The sequence below is a fragment of the Silene latifolia genome, chromosome X, assembly GCF_048544455.1.
Source record: "Silene latifolia isolate original U9 population chromosome X, ASM4854445v1, whole genome shotgun sequence".
NCBI classification, from domain to species: Eukaryota; Viridiplantae; Streptophyta; class Magnoliopsida; order Caryophyllales; family Caryophyllaceae; genus Silene; species Silene latifolia.
In genome coordinates, this window is record NC_133537.1 from 282,458,855 (window position 1) to 282,477,056 (window position 18,202).

Below are 18,202 nucleotides of genomic sequence, written 5' to 3' on the forward strand. Positions count from 1 at the left end.
AACCACAACCAACCAATAACAAAGACGCTAAACCAACTATACAACAACAATAGACACTCTAGACAATCAACAGTACTGAGTAGGCGAACCTACCTTTAGCAAACCGCAATGATTCCACGTCTGATCACAAGATAACAATCAACCATCAAAACCACCTATAACAACCACCATAACCATCTATTACTACTACCACAACCATAACTGAAATTAAGGGAGACGATGATGATGGTGACAACATACCTATACAAAGCAATCCGGCGTCAAGACCGCTACCCGACTCAAGCATCCCATCCCCATGGTGCAAACACACTCAAAGATCTCAAGGAGATGATTCATGGTGAAGGAGAAGAGGAATGACGGCATTTAGGTTTAGGAAGAAAGGTAAAGAAATGATTTGGGTTTCACGATTTACGATTTATAATTCCCCGCTGAACTCACGTTACTCGATCGAGTGACCTCTACTCGATCGAGTTCCCAAGCTACTCGATCGAGTAGCCTCCACTAGATCGAGTAACACAAACTCAAAAGTTCACAACGTCACAAGGCTTAACTCGTAAGGTTTCCGAAGGTTAAGATAGGTGTCTAAGGTCAGTCAACGGGTCTCTAAAAGGATGGGTATGACAGTCTTCCCTCCTTAAAAAGAACTTTGTCCCCGAAGTTCGACTCATCCTCCCCTCGTGTCACCAAGCAAACAGAGACTGAAGTAACCTACAACCACCTATTTCGACAACGAAAAGCACAAACGCTTATGATCACCACCCCACTATAAATGCTCATCGATCATCATCATCATCTACCTTAGCACACATTACACAACAATACTTCCTATCGAACCACTACTTCTCATCAAATCACCAAACTTACATTATATCAAAGGACAACCAACTCAACCACCATCATATGTACTTATCTCACGTCATTGCTCAAATGTAAACCAACACGACTATCAAATTATTCCTCCATCAATTACTTGACAACACTCAGCTATCAATCACTTGTCAACAATCATTTGTTATCAAATACCCAAAAGCAGATCACTTACCCACAACAACATACCATTCCTTCACATTAATTCCTTTAAAATATCTCTATTACTCAATCATGCAGCAGCAATTTGATTATTTAACAACTACTATACCACAATTTAACAAACAACTACCATACGACAGTTTAACAACTACCCTTATATAACAACTTGTGAACAAATATTTGAAAACGAGCTATAACAAGATAATAGATTTATTCAACAATTGTCAACAATTATACAGCAATCACTACCAATTACTCAGACACCAACCAAAATACCATAAGATTGTCATACTTTAGTCATAATTAAGTCATTTCCCATGCGACATTGTTCTTCCCCTCTTAAAAGGAACTTCGTCCTCGAAGTTCACCATAAAACAACTGTTATTATTCCGCAAGGCAACAAATTTTTATTCCATATTGACATTACGAACAAATCATATTATACATTGATACTCACAATGACCATGACACGCGACATTACATAACTATGATCCATTTATATGAAACCATCGGATTAGTGAACCACACAATTCCGCATTCTGTCATCCATTATCATACATGACACCAATTGATTTCTTATGCGACTATACAAAGTATGCAACAAGAAACATAACCACCATACACCACATTACTTGAGATAATTTGATTTAGCATGTGAAATTATATAAACACCACCTAAATTGTATAAACCACACAAAGATTTACAACCGTATAACCATACTTGAGACTCGACAATGATGTCATCCACCTAAAACAAGGAACATTATCACAAGAACCACCAGCTTGAAGATACAAACAAATTTTGAAGCGAAATATACACCATACAGGGGTACTCGATCGAGCTCGTAGGGCACTCAATCGAGTTGACGTTACTCTATCGAGTTCATCAGCTACTCGATTGAGTACGTCGAGATCAGAACACACCCCCAAAGTCACTCCTGCAGTTATTCGATCGAGTGAGGGGTACTCGATCGAGTAGCCACAGGTCGGAATTCTCCAAAGTGCTACCTCGTGAAGCTAAGGAAACATGCACGTAAGTCGGAAATTCATTTCCGACATTAGCAACCTGCATCATAAGTCTGAAAAGCATCCAGAATACGACCTTATGGCCAAAATACAAACCAAAGTCTACGAAAGTACTAATAACCAAGTACCAACAAACCAACAAACCAACAAACCATCAAAGCAAGTATCAACTATGACAAATCCACGGAAACGAGTATATATATAACAAGACCAAAGAAACTAGCATCACTCCATGGCCTGCTCCTCCATCTCCTCATCTCCACCACCGCCTCTAGACGTGCCCGCTTCAGCTGTATCCGCACCCGCGACATCATCAATGCCAGAATCTGCACCCACTCGCCATGGTGCCAAGCAATCATAGGGGTAACTCGGAGGCTCTTCCCAAGTAGTCCGGTCCACGCCAAAGGAGTGAAAGACCCCGCTGTCATCTCCAACACCCCTCCACCACACCGGCTGGGCTACCTTGGTCCCAATGCCCTGAACATAAGCCATCTCATGGAGGTTCCGGGGTGTCAAGGTGGCAGACACTCTCTCTGTGAGCTCACTCACCCTCATCTCAGGACTGAAGAAGGAAGGATAGTTGGGAAACTGATGCTGTGGAGGCACATACTACTCTGGCTGGGTCTCAGCAACCCTCTCCCTCACCCGTCGCGGTCCTCTCCCCACTCTAGGCTGCCTATCATTAGGTCTAGCTTGATCCCTCTTTGTCGGCTTAGGCATCACCTCCAAGATATCTGGATCAATGAGGTAAAACTGCCGCGTAGGAACCTCCTCCTCATCGTCAGAATCTGCTACCACTACTGCCGTCGGCAAAGGCTCGGTCACGGGAAGGTGCTCGGGGGCAGGTATCCTCTTCCAACTCATTCCCCAAACTCTCCAGGCCAACCCACCACCCTCCAAAGTTCTCAACCATTTCTGGTCGAGAAAGTACTCACGGTCTAAGGTAGGGACAGACGTGGCAAAAGGTGTATAGGGCGAGGAGGCCTCAAAGGTGGTCAACCGGTCCGCCAACCGTGTGGTAATGGCACCGCAGCTCAAGAAACGGGTCTCAGAAGTGGCCATCAAAGCTAGGCTAGTACATACTATGGCCGGGGCACTGAAAGAGACTCTCGCGGCTCGGGTGGGGTTAAGGTAGGCAACAAGCAACATCACCTCATGTGAGTTAAGCTTACTCATATCCCTCCGGTCATAGAGTAAACATGTCAAGGCACGAAGAAAGATCTTCAAAGTGATGTGTTGCACATCATTGATCAACATGTTGCTAGAGGTAGGGGCATTCTTACCGGTAAAGCAAGGCATGAAACTACTGGCTCCACACTCAGTTGGGATATCCCTAAGGGCTCCCTTCTCCGGTCGGGCAAGGCCAAGGTGGCTAGAAAACATGTCCATGGTCAAGAGGAAACTAGTGTTCATGAGACGAAATTGGACGGTTTTAGCCGCCGCATCATAAAGAAAATAACTCATGAACTCCAAAGTCAAGAAAGCATAGAAATATTTCCTAAGACGGTACAAACCGGTCAAACCCAAAGTCTCAAAAATATCCCTCACATCCATCTCAACCCCTAGGTCCTCTAAGAGTGTGGTGTCGATACAACGGGTTGGTTTCAAACGACATTTCTGTAACTCAACAAAAGCATCTCTTTGCTTGAAATCGGCAAAGACGATGGTAGGGTACTCAGGCACAGGTGGGACCGTAGGTCCCTGACTCCCTTCACCAACCTCGGCTTAGTAGCCCTCCCCCTCTTACTCTGACGGGTACCAACTGTGGGTCTTGGCATTTGTTTTCAACATACATTTTAGGCACACAAACGAACACTTACTTGAATATACATAAACTTTCATGCATAGTTATAAAAGAAAGAACGACTATATACACACTTTCACTAAACAATCCAAAAAGGTACAAGCATACAACTTCCAAATTCTCATCAGACGGTCTTTATAGCTATCATAATTATGTAAAGTATGACATCAATTAACAAATCCACTAACAAATTAAAATATTAATCTTTCAAAATAGCTTCAAAAATAGACAAGTATCATAAAGAATTGGGGCGAATTTCAGTTTGGGGCACTTTTAAGACGGAGTTTTAAGACAAAATTTTGAGCAAAACCAATCAAAATCAACACTAAACATGATACCCATAACATATATTACTCAATGTTTCCCCTTTTATATGCAAAAGACAAACAAAATTCAATTTGAATCTCCAAACCCTAGAAATTTCGGTCCATATAAACCTCCATATGATTCAATTTTTTCTACTTCTAGCATCAATAATCAACAAATTAAAGTATTTATATCATGTTACAACAATTATAAGTAAGAATACATGTATATAACCGATTTTTCAGAAAAATCCAACACTTTATATTGTTCTAATTGATTAAAAACAAAGAAAAGAATAAACATTCTTACCTTAATGATTAGTAAGTGAGAAGGATGAATTAAACAAGAAGAACACCAAGAAAACAAGCACAAAATCACCAAGGTTTGAGAGCAAAGAGAGAGATTGAAGCAAATTAGGGTTTAGATTATGAAAGAAATAAGAAGAAAAGAGATAGGAAGGGTATACGAATCCCGTCTATTTGCGGGTACTATAGCACTTACTCGATCGAGTGACTAGGGTACTCGATCGAGTGGCCTCTACTCGATAGAGTTGGAGCTACTCGATCGAGTTTTCGCTGGCAGTTCCAACTTTTTCGATCTTATAGCTCCTCAACTAGATCGAATAAGGTCTACTCGGTCGAGTAGGCACTCGTACTCGGTCAAGTAAGGTTGGATACATGATTAAAAGTTACGAGTTTAGTTATCGATTCCTGCAAAACAACAACTCCTGTCGATTCCAAAGTGTATTTGGAGATCGTCACAGATTATTTCATCCAATCACGACACATTATTACTACTCAATCGTAACACAACTATTTCACTTGAACATTATACATATCATTCCCTCCTATGACAATCATTATGCAAGGTAACTTGCTATCGTACCAACTTATACACATATATAATCAACATATTACTTCACAATTGTTTACGCATTTGCAATTTCAACTATCCAACTTAAGTATACACTACTCTAAGCATCCATCTAACAATAAACCATCCTATATTACTCAAATTCGCAGCAAACTTCAAACATGTCACGATATTTTATCAACCAAATATCCAACATAATTATGCCATATCAAAAAGTACTCAACAACATTCATGCATGACAATTCCAATTACCACTTGACCAACACTAACAATTAGTACAAGATTTACAACTCATTATTATCATCACATACAAAGCTTACAATTTCCTTCATAAACTAGTACGCATACAAAGACTTATAACTCATTATTATCATCACATTATCCAATACTATCATGCAACTATCAGCACTTTCACCATCTCTACTACATCCACACACACTTCCACTCAACCACAAACCTTCACAATTCATCATTCCGAATCACACGCACTAAATATTACCAGAGATTCCATCACAGTTATTTCTAACTTATCTATCAAACACACTATGCACATAATTCCCGACTCGATATTCCCATATCTGGTGACTGGCTTAAGCATAATGGGGCCGTGATTTTGAAATGAGGGCGCCTACTCGCCCAAAATCGAGCATCAGCTGGGGCTCCCAACATACATACACCAGGTTTATTTTATTAGACTCACTACGTTCATTGGGCTCATTAGTTACAGGTTCCAAAATCGTCGCTCTGATACCACTTTGTAACCCATCCCCCCCTCTACCAAGGAGCATTAACAAGACCTTCCTTAGTAGATAAGTGCATTACCATCTCGGTTGCCCGAGATCAGTAATAATCAAATGTCGATAAAAGAACAATTATATTGGTTATAAGTGACTTAACCAAACAACTGATACAAAAGATATAACTCAAGACTACTGTCAGCTATGTGAAACTATCTCTACTATGACTCGTGATAGACTCGCCCCTCCAAACACCCAGCTAAGATCCATACATCAACCTGCTAAGACTGACTGCTCATCATAGTGGATCATGGCAGACACGAAATAAAGAGACAACACAACAAAACCACACAAGGTCAGCAACTGAGGTAACAAGTACAAAAGCAGACTCAACACATTTACAATAACATACACACACCACCTCCTCCAACCAACCACACACCTCTGAGTGCCCGAAGGTCCAGTCTTGCCAGTGGGGGACCGCAACCGTTCCCACCTAAGCCCCGAACATCTTTCTGAGCGATAACCCATGTTCCTTAATGTGCACATCCCTTCTATGGCGGGTACCACAGAAGGCGAATCAAGGGCGTGAAGCCACTCCCGCAAGTGACTCCACTCAGCCGAGGACGCACCTCGAGAACCACAGACAATCAATCATAACCAGCTGTACAACCAATCATCACCAACTATCAAATCCAACACGATACTGATCAATTAACCACAACCAACCAATAACAAAGACGTTAAACCAACTATACAACAACAATAGACACTCTAGACAATCAACAGTACTGAGTAGGCAAACCTACCTTTAGCAAACCGCGGCGATTCCACGTCCGATCACAAGATAACAACCAACCATCGAAACCACCTATAACAACCACCATAACCATCTATTACTACTACCACAACCATAACTGAAATCAAGGGAGACGATGATGATGATGATGACAACATACCTGTACAAAGCAATCCGGCGTCAAGACCGCTACCCGACTCAAGCATCCCATCCCCATGGTGCAAACACTCTCAAAGACCTCAAGGAGATGATTCATGGTGAAGGAGATGAGGAATGACGGCATTTAGGTTTAGGAAGAAAGGTAGAGAAATGATTTGGGTTTCATTATTTACGATTTATAATTCCCTGATGAACTCACGTTACTCAATCGAGTAACACACTTACTCGATCGAGTGACCTCTACTCGATCGAGTTCCCAAGCTACTCGATCTAGTAGCCTCCGCTAGATCGAGTAACACAAACTCAAAAGTTCACAACATCACAAGGCTTAACTCGTAAGATTTTCGAAGGTTAAGATAGGTGTCTAAGGTCAGTCAACGTCGGTCAACGGGTCTCTAAAAGGACGGGTATTACAATAATAACAACGGTTTTCGAGGGACCGTTATTCCTATTAGCGCGGTCTAGGTTTCCGCCAATATTTGGAAAACGGTAATCTAAGTGCCGTTATTAAATGCATTAAACCGTTGTGATACGCTCCTTATTGATTGCCAGATTTGGCGTAGTGTGTTAGACTCCTCTATAAGAATGTTAAGGATAGTGATGATGTGATTGATCACCTCAACTCTATTTATGTATAATTTGCATATGGCCTCTCTTGTAAGAAAAACTACTCCTATTTGCTTTCCCCCTTGTGGAATAAGAATATAGGATGTATCTTTTCTTGCAAAAAAAAAAAAAAAAAAAAAAAAAAAAAAAAAAAAAAAAAAAAAAGGAAAGAAAGATTATACAAGAACAAAATAAAAAAAATTGTGGGTTTTATTATCAAAATCAGTTATACGACAAATAAAAATCATATTACATCACTCTATACTTTTACCTTGTTTCTAAATGTTATCCCCTCTTTTGTTGTATACCTCCTCAATTTTAGTAAATTGGATGTATAAAGTGAACTTAAAAATTAATATCTTAACATAATTTTCATATAACGTCCTAAAATATTATAATAGCGTAAGAAAATTAATATATCGTACTATAAGGACAATTTAAAATAAACTCTTTTAAAGTCGTCTTATGCAAAATTTTAAATAAAATGCATTGTGATGAGAACAAAACAAATTAAACCCAAAAAAACCATGTGCTACAACAAGTGAAAGGAAAAAAAAATCCAGAAATACAGCATTGAACAAAAAAAAATATTGCGTGAAGAGAAAAATGTATAAAGAAATAGAGAGAATTCTAATCATGCACTGTATAAATAAACAAAAATGCATTACTCCACCACCAACATTGTAAGTCTGTAACACACTAGCACCCCATAAGGTTATAAGATTAAGTTATCCACATCGGAAAAATAAGAAACTTATGATATGTTTATAAAAGATTCCACTCACCACTTACTAACAAAGTCTTGTACTTTTGTGCTTAAGTGAAGACAAAATAATAATGGCCCAAAAGTGCACATACCATCTTATTGGGGTTGTGTTACGACAGTGACGGTACCACCAACCTATCAACCTAAGAGTGTGGAAATGAAAAGTGTACTAGATACATAAACACATACATTATGTTAGTTAATATAAATATTATTTTAATATTATTTATCGCCAAAATACGTGAACAACAATTCATGTACAACATTTTTGCGTGTTAGTGGAGGCAACAAAGATATCAATATGTACCAAACAAACGAGGTTACGTTATGCATGTGCTTATACAGTTAATCTCAAACGCATCCCGTGATTTTCAAGGGCACAAAAACTAGTGTATATGTCTTATAACACATAATGAGATTGCAATGAGATTTGTAGTTGGCTACTATTTAACTCAATTTATCATCTTTGCAAAATTTTAAAATTTAGGATTTTTGACAAATTGATATAGATGATATATTAAGACTAAACATTTATTAAACTTCATAACTATGTTACTATTAAAAATATGATTTATGAGAACTAAAATATTGAGAAGATAAAAAGCCCTATAATCCTATATGTTGATTAATTGGTGGGGTTACTCATGAATTTGTTGAATGAGTTCCCACATGAATGTCAAGAATTACTGGACTCATTGAAGGTATTTTTTTAAAAACCACGTGTTATTAGTATATTAATCAAAATAACAACAAAAGTACAATATATAGTTTTGAAAATAAACCAAAGTTGTCAAATAAATAAGGCATTAACTAACAAACTTTTATGTATTTCAAAACTATATCTTTTTAAATGGATCAACTAATTGCTCAGACAAATATAAACATACAATAAAAATCACAAAACTAAAAACAGATAAACCCGTGAATTTCACTAGTCACAAACCTAGTTATCTTATAATGAACCTAGTAACACTTCCAGGGTAAAGTTAAGAGAATATTACAAGCAAAACTACATAATGAAAATGTAATTAGTGCAAATTGTTTTATAAGATCATCTTATGTATAAAATTAGCCTTAGTAATAAAAAGACTAACACTAAACAATTAATTACGTCCATTTTATTCCAATCTATCTATACAATATAGTTAAAAGGCTAGCTAATACATTAAATTTTATTCCATGACACTAATGCATTAAATTTTATTCCATGTCACATTTTCTCAAATAATTTGTATTTAGTATTTCATTATAAATTATTTAATGAGTGACAATACAACAATGATGGATAATTCTTACTACAAAAAATATACATTTTATGATGATAATGTAATTAGTGACCCATAAAAAAAAGAGTAAAATTCTATTTGGAGAGACGTTTGTCAATTATTAATCATTTTCTTTAAAAAAAAATAAAGATTACATGAACACAGAAAAACTTAGACTATCTCTATGATAATACCGTTTTTTATGAGACCAATTTTAGAAGTTTTATTAAGTTACCCTACAGAATAATTTTACAATTTGTTGAGATCAACTAAAAAAAATAGTTTAAGTACTTGTGAACTTAAAAATTGAGAAAATATTGTGATAATGACGCTCTCAGTAATAGATTATCTTAAAGTAGAATTTAGAACATAATTGAACACATTATCTATAAAATATTATTAAAAGGTTAGCCTAAAAATATCACGTAGACAATGGCACATGGGATGAAAAAAAAAAGTCACGTACAGAATAACAATGTGACTTGGCAAACTAATATAACATGGATTACCAAGTTATTACTCCCTCCATTCAACTCCAAATGGTACTTATCACTTTTTCACGTTTGCCAACGCGAGTTTTACTCTGTAAATATCTTTAGTTACACATTTGTAAAAATTATAAAAGTTTGATATTTTAAATGTACTTCTAAAGACGAATAAATGAGAGGAAATGAGAGGATTCTTCTTATTTTATCTTATATATTTTAAATGTACTTCTTTAGTTACGCATGGATATATTTTATCTTATATATTGGGAGGAAATGAGAAGATTCTTCTTACTTGTGAATAGTGTACAAAAAAGATAACTATCATTTGGAGTTGAATGGAGGGAGTATTATATTGCATTAATTTAATTCACTTATTTCCTTTTAAAAGCCATCCATATTCCATTAGCTTTAAACTTAATTAACTCAAAAAAACTATAATAAAAAAATACGGATTAACTATAAGTTAATAATTTCAAGATATTTCATATGGAGTAGTAATATATGTATTCGAAATAAAAAAACTGAATACATAAGAAATTAAGAACGAAGAAGAATAAATGAAGTTAAAAACAAAACAAAAAAATTGTATTGTCACTAATTCACTATTTTTTTTTTTTGAAAGGCACTAATTCACTATTGTTGTTACTATAAAAAAAAATAATATACTATAACTTTGTTGTATGTAGAAGATGTTTTATAAAACTAATTAATCGACAAATGAGTATTAAAGATCATATAAAATATTTTCTTAGGAAAATATAAAATATATGAAAAAGAAAATATTTATTTAATTTAAGTAATTTACAAACAAATTCTGTAAATACTTAAGTGAAATTAAACACTGATAATAGAATTTTAAAAGGGTAGTAATACCATGTATTTAGTTCATGAAATTATTTCACGTAAAGGATAAGGTTTTGTAAAAAACAAATTGTATTGTTTAGCAATATTTAGTAAGTAAAACTAAAATAATTATATTTATAATTTTGTGTTCATGGTGAATTTAAATGAGACCTTCTCCATTCCACTTTTATTGTTTAATTATTCTTTAAAATTTATTCCAAATTAATTGTTTTTTTTGAAATTTAGTATGATAAATGAGTTAACTATCAGTATCTATACAATATAATAAAAGGCAAGATGAGTAGTTTATTATTTGACGTGTGTCATGTTAAGCAATTTTAAGTGCCACTTTTTATGTTATTTTTCTTTGCATTTTATTAGGAATAGTAAGAGACTATGAGTAGATATGTATAAATTATGACACAATGAATTATCATAATTAAGTTTATTAGTGAAGTTATGATACAATGAATTTGCATAATTAAGTGTATTAGTGGTCACTTTTCGATTTTGCTCACTGAGTTTGTAAAAATACCTCCTCATAGAGAAATAAGACAATATTGTAACTCTCTAAAGTCAAACACATTTTTATATCACTCATCCTTAATTCTCCATGGGTCATGTAAAATGTACATTGAAGACAAACATTCCATCCGCTCCCGTTTTATTGTGCTTTGAAAATCAATGGTTCAATTTCATATAAATTTTGGATCTCAAAGGCGCTACATTGCTACTTAAGTTTAAACTTTTTAGTTTGTTTGTATGTTGATTTCTTCTGATTGTTCATAGTTTTCATAGTATAAAGCTACAAATTTAAAAAATTAATATTTAAGTTTTGCGTAAAATAAAAAAGTTCAATTTCATTGTTATGAAGTCAAATAACCAACTCTGGTTCCTTCCTTGCTAATCTCTAAATCACGTGATTAGTATTTGTAATTTGCTTATAAGGTGATTAACTTGCTTACATGTATTTTTTTTTTTGACATGCAGGTAGTACATATAAATTATGTAATTGAACAAGCCAATATGGAAGATGTTGTGCATTCATTAAGTAGTCTGATTTACATTGCTAAGACAAATTCGTCCAATTTCAAGATTCCGACAGATTTGAAGTATGTGATTAGTCACAACAATTGTTTGGTTTGAAACGTGATGTAGAATATTCGGTTGTTACCCTACAAAGTAATTAAATACAATGAAAAATGATTATGTATATGACTTGAGGCAACAAGTTACATCATCGATCATGTTTAGAATGTTACGTAGATTATAACTGCAATACAACTCAAATTCACAAGATAATCCACCAAAATGAATTTAAGTTTGCATACTTTGTCATTAACATAATAATTTCCACGTAAATAAAACTATGTGTTCCTTCTTTGTTTATAATGTCATCACATTAAGTACACGTCGACTTACAAACAAAAAAGTACATTTCGACTTTCCAACCCATTTTGAACAAACATATGCATGAATAAGTTTTAAGAAGGATTATAATCTCTATTAACTAACCCACTTCTCAAACTAAATTCTTCCCTATTTTAAATCTTACCACAACATGGATTATTTTACAACATGTGTCAACCATTTTACATTTTATCTTCAAATCTTTTATTTATAATTGAAAAAAAATTGGTCTTCATTCTCCTTCCCCTTCATTAAATTTTCGTATCATAACAAAGTTTTAAGGAAGCGTCTTGATAAAACCCGTGCATTGCACGGGTTACAAAACTAGTTACAAGATAAAATATATCCTCAATACCAAATTAATGTTCATTAATAATAGGATATATATGTTGTTTAGATCAGTTTTTTTTATAGACTTATTATTGAAAAGGATCTAATGGCAAACAGATCGGGTAGTGTCAAGTTCGTGTCACATGTAAACGAACCATGAACCCTTATATCTAAACCCGACCCAATTAAAACTCTTGTCATGTTTGTGTTGACTCACTTTAATAAAGTGTAAAATATAGTATATGATGAAGAATAAGAAAAATTAGAACCCCCTTTACTACTAAGGGCTTGCCTGGAATTCATGGAATAATCAGGGGGTAAATTTTATTTGGGTGATAATTACAGGGTAAATTAATTACAGGGGTAATGAGTTCTTTGATGATAGGTTTGGCATATAAGAGTAATGATTACTGAGGATATGTTTTACTCCCTTAATCATTACCCAGGGGGAGGGTGGGTAATGTATTACCCCTTCATGGAGATTATAGATTCGGGAGGTGAATAGTTACTCTCATACCAAACATGAAAAATGCAACTCACATATCACACCCCTACTCATTCCCCCTCTTTTACCCTCAATCCAAGCAAGCCCTAAGAGAATAAAAATTCTCTTAGTTTTCTGGCCTAAAGAATTTCTACTTAGCCGGGCCTATTTTTCTGGATACTGACACTACAACATTAGATAGATAATAACTTGTGGACCCTATAAGTAGCCCACCCTTTTTCTATCCCACCTGTCAAAGTAAAAGTTAGGGTAAATTGATAACTTATACCTTGAATAATGTCATTTTTTAAATTTTATACTTAAGATAACTTTTCTTTAAAACTTATACCTAACACCTTAATTTCTTCCAAACTTAATACCAAGTTCGACTTCCGGCGAGAAAAATAACCGAATTCCGACCAAATTCAATTTTTAATCACAAAGTTTGTTAATGTTTGTCAATTTTGCCCCTAGTTAACTTTAATTGATACTAATATCACCATATCACCTTACCATCACCCCCAACAACATCATCACTGCCCACGACATTACCACCGTACACCATCACCAACCAATACCACCTTCTTCTAACACCACCACCACCAACACTGCCGAATATGCACTATTACCACCTAGCACCACCATTAACATCGCCCAACACAATCACCAACACAACCCAACTTATGAATCTGAACCACCGCGCAACACCGCCACCGCCCCAAGAATCGCAAACACCTACACCACCGCAAGCACTTCCCAACATCTCAGTTTTGACCCATCATTTACAAACCAACTACGAAACCGACCACCACAAACCCGGGATCGTATTGACGCCAAGGGAAAAAGGGACTAATGAGGATGAATTTGATGAGCTCTGTGTCGTTGGCGGAGGTGCTGGGAGCTTGGTATTTGGCAAAGCAAAATGACGATGTTGGTGACGGATGAATGGGTAGGTGGTGACGCAAAGCTCTAAATGGGAATGGATTTCGGATTGGTGACGAAGGGTGGAGAGAAGGAGCTAGGTGATGGGGTGGCAAAGAGGCCGGTGATGGTGCAAATGTGGTGCTGGTGGTGAGTGTTAATGGGTTGTGTGATAAATGGTGGTGGTTTTTGAACGATGAGAAATAGGTGTTGATGTGTTAAAGAGTAAGGGCAAAACGGTCAGTTTATCATTATTTTTGTCGGAAGTGCAACTTGGTATTAAATTTGGAAGTAATTAAGATGTTAGATATAAGTTTTAAAGAAAAATTATCTTAGGTATAAAATTTGAAAAATGACATTATACAAGGTATAAGTTATCAGTTTACCCTAAAAGTTATTAATAACCCACATTTTTGAATTAGCGCACTGTTTTTACCGATTTTTATTTTAAGGTTAATACATGTTTATTTAGATTATACAACTAACTTGTATTATTATTGTCATAAATTAGTTGCATGTAATGATATAACATTATTTCTAATAGTAATAAAATAACTTAATTAAATTATCTTTTGATGGTAGTAAACTTTTTTTTCTAACTCTTATTAATATTATATTTAGTAGATTATAACATTTAATTAAAAATACACTTCATTTATACAAATAATTTAATTAAAAACGTCTCTTTATAAAATAAATCTAAAAAATGTCATGCTTAGCACGGAAACTACACTAGTTAATTTAGTATTAGTAAATAAGTCATTTGTGTCAGATTTTTGGGTCGGGTCATTATTTTTAGCACTAGATACAAGTGAGTAATGGCCAATGGGCCCGGATGTGAAAAAAAAGGAAGGAAAGTGAAGTCCAAACCGAAGTTGGAGTCATAGAGTATTTGAGTTATTGCATCAAGTTTAGCCATGGAGTTGAGTTAAGCAAGCAGTCTCTCCATTTTCTTACCGAACCAACAAACTATTCCTCAATCCCTTTCTCTTCCCACTTGATTCTGAAACTAAACCCACTACTTCTTCACTTCTTCTACTCTTTACAGGTACTACTTCTTCTTCAGTACTTTGTAGTAGTATTGATCATGTTTAGGTTTTAGGATTTTCATTATTGATTCATTAGCATACAATTTCTATATTGCTTCACTTTACGTGCCCTTTATGTTTTTTTCATAATTAAGACGAGCCTGTTCAATGTTTAGCAACCTTTCATGGTATTTTGATTATCCAAAGCTTGTCCTTGTACCAATAGTATTCATTCTTTTTCTGGCAACTGCAACCGTCAACCGGAACAAATTGATCGTTTTCGAGGCGGGAATTGATACTTGTTGCACTTTATTTACTGATAGTATGGAGTAACATCTAGGCTTTATGTGTGAAAGGGAAGGGAAGGGGAGGTGGAGTGGGGTGTTGGTGTTTGGATACAATTTCCCTCCAAATCTTGCCTATGAAGGGATTTTGATTTGCCTTGGAGGAGGGAAAATGGATCCCTCCAAATCTCTCCCCCTCCATTTGCCTCCCCCCTTATTTGCTATCCAAACAATGGATTTTAAATCCTCTACTTACCCTCCCATTCTTTTCCCTCCAAATCCCTCAATCCAAACAAGCCCATATAAATTGACTCGTCATTATGTGTGAACATTGAATTTAGGATCAGGTTTAGACTCTTGTCATCCCCCCTTCGTCTATATATTGAGTAATTACGAAGGGTCGAATGTGCTCTATGACTTCTAAACACGTCGAAAGTGTCTTTGTATAGTTGAACTGGGATCCATTGTTTTATAGTGTCCTGGATGAGCACATATCTGAGTAATACTGAAGCTCAATTCCACCTAAATCTGATGTTTATGAAACTCGGATCAGAGTAAAGTAGCAATATCAAATAAGCTCTTTGATCTGAATGTACTACTGCCTGTTTATACTTTTTGCGCCTGAGTTGTTTTTAGTATCTTTATACTCCCTCCCAGTCACTATATTGTTCCCATTTGATATGGGTACAATACTAAGGCCTTGTTTGGATAGGAAAAAAGGAGGGAAAGGAAAGGGAGGGGGAAGGAGGGAAGAGAAAGGAAGGGAAGGGGAGGGGAGGGAGAATGGAGGAGATGATTTTCCCTCCAAATCTTGCCTATGTTGGTGGGGAAATAATTTCCCTTGTAGGAGGGAAATGGAGGGATCCATTTTCCCTCACCTCCAAATCCCTCTACCTTCATTTTGCTAACCAAACAATGGATTTCTCATCCTTCCATTTCCCTCCCCTCCCTTTCCCTCCAAATCCCTAAATCCAAACACACCCTTAAGGAAAAGTATTAAAATAGGAGTAAAAGAGTTGTGTGGGGTTGGTGATAGGAGAGAGGGATGAATTATTAGTAGTTAAATAAAGAATTGTGGGGCCAAAACATAAAGGAAAATAATAAAATAGGAGTAAAAGAGTTGTGTGGGGTTTGATGATAGGAGAGAGGAATGAATAAAATAAGAGTAAAAGTTTCTAAAAATAGAAAGGGGGACATTAGTTGAATAATCCGTTTCGGGAAAAAGAGGGAACATTATAGTGACTGGGAGGGAGTATTCTTTTGTGTAGCTTGCTTCTATGCTATGTTTATTTTGGGTGGGGCTTTTTCGTAATGTTTAAATAATGAATTCATTTTGCTACGATATGGAAATATAGAAAAATCCCGGGTTCGCTTCTGAGAAATATTTGCTCTCTGATTTTTTACCTACAGATTTAGGGGGCAGAACAAGGGAAAAAGATGATTCCTCTGAATATCAATGTCACTACTCCGATTCATCTTCCTTTTTTAGTACCTCGTTCCTCTCCTATTCTGCCGTCCTTGTCTCTCTCAAATGTCAAATCCACATCAGGAAGACACGTCCAAAGAGGAAGAGGATTATGCAGGGTGGAGCTTAACCCGGACGCTTCCATCACCATCGCTATTGGCGCCTCTATGTTGAATACCTATTTTTTCGGCCATCCCACCGCTGATGTCGAGGATGCTGCTGATGATGACGACTCAGCTGTGAGCTCCACGGACGCCAGATTCGCTGTCATGACCATCATCAGTGTCATCCCTTACTTCAATTGGTTGGTATGCACCTGCTCTTACCTAACTTTTGCTTCTCCTTCAATATCATTTTTTTTGCTTGCGATTAAAATGAGTGTTTGCCTTGATAGAGCTGGGTGTTTGCGTTAATGGACACCGGCAAGCGTCGCTATGCTGTTTATGCACTTGTATACCTCGCCCCTTACATCAGGTTTTTTTCTTTTTTTAATTTGTAATCATCACTCATGTATTCCACTCTTGCACCGTAGAACCATAGCTCCACTGCATCTTCTAATATGTTGACCTAAAATCGATGCAAGTCTCGTGGTTGTATTACACCTACTGATTAATTTGAAGAAAAATTGTTTCTCATCTTACAGGACTAATTTCGCGCTGTCTCCAGATGAGAATTGGCTGCCTATTGCAAGCATTGTTCTTTGCATCATTCATATACAGGTCAGCTTAGTCATCATTGTCACGTCTTCACGAGCAGTTTCATGATCCAACACATTCATCATCTTGCATTCTATGTTTACTGCCTTGCTTTGTTGTACCCTTTATTGACGTCTAATAAATATTTGAAATTTAGCTAGAAGCAAGTATTAGAAATGGTGATCTTGAAAGTTTCAACTTCTTCAACGAGATTTGGAAACGTCTTGGCTTTATTAACCTAAAGAAAGACAAGAAAGACAGCCAACCTAGAAATCTAAGAAAAAGGCTCGAAGAGGTAGTTATCCCTACCTTCAAGTTCAACTTCAATTTCTGTATGTTGATTGGATGTTTTTTTAACTGTATTGAAACTATATTAGCAGAGAAGACAAGACAATTTGAACCTACCTTTGGGGCGATATCCATCTATGGATGAGATGGGAGATTGGAATGTGCCAAGGCCTTCTGAAGATGTTGAGCATGTCAAGGAAGATACCGATCTAGATGACGGAAAAAAACACTAAGGAGTTGGTTCAGTGATACTTTGCACAACAGTATCGAAGACAGTGAAAAGGGATTAACTTGATGAAAACAGATTACATACATGCTCGCTTTGTTTTTAGCGGGTTCTGAAAAATGATTTCACAGGCTTAGCAAAAAGTAACGAGTTCAGCTTTGTTGAATATCGTGAATATAAACTTCAGAGGGATAAAATTCCATTTTTACATTCATCAGTATGTGTTTCTTTTCCTCCCATTTTTGTGATAATCTTGTAATTGTTTTATAAATTAGTGGTTTCTTAATCACAATATTTCCTCTGTTCCTAACATTTTGGTTCTTCAGTCTTCCCAGTATATTAGTGACCCGTTTTTTTTGTTTCAAATGAC

The 18,202-nt window shown here is 36.0% G+C and overlaps 1 protein-coding gene across 2 annotated transcripts; it reads left to right on the top strand.

Moving 5' to 3' along the window:
- The first annotated feature begins 14,683 nt into the window (after positions 1-14,683).
- Positions 14,684-18,144, top strand: LOC141616815 (uncharacterized). Of its 2 annotated transcripts, none has more exons than XM_074433965.1 (6): positions 14,684-14,894; positions 16,569-16,931; positions 17,018-17,097; positions 17,267-17,342; positions 17,476-17,613; positions 17,699-18,144. In XM_074433965.1, exons 2-6 carry the CDS (start codon positions 16,596-16,598, stop codon positions 17,837-17,839), a joined length of 771 nt encoding a protein of 256 aa, XP_074290066.1. In that variant the 5' UTR covers positions 14,684-14,894; positions 16,569-16,595; the 3' UTR covers positions 17,840-18,144. The 2 variants fall into 2 exon arrangements, with proteins under 2 accessions (XP_074290066.1, XP_074290065.1); XM_074433964.1 differs by having other exon boundaries at positions 14,727-14,894; positions 17,696-18,144.
- Positions 18,145-18,202: the final 58 nt, after the last annotated feature.

Coding starts and splice junctions, on each gene's coding strand:
- LOC141616815 (XM_074433964.1), top strand. CDS start 16,596: ATGATTCCTCTGAATATCAATGTCACTACTCCGATTCATCTTCCTTTT. Junction 16,932..17,017: donor TCCCTTACTTCAATTGGTTG/GTATGCACCTGC, acceptor TTGCCTTGATAG/AGCTGGGTGTTTGCGTTAAT. Junction 17,098..17,266: donor TACCTCGCCCCTTACATCAG/GTTTTTTTCTTT, acceptor CTCATCTTACAG/GACTAATTTCGCGCTGTCTC.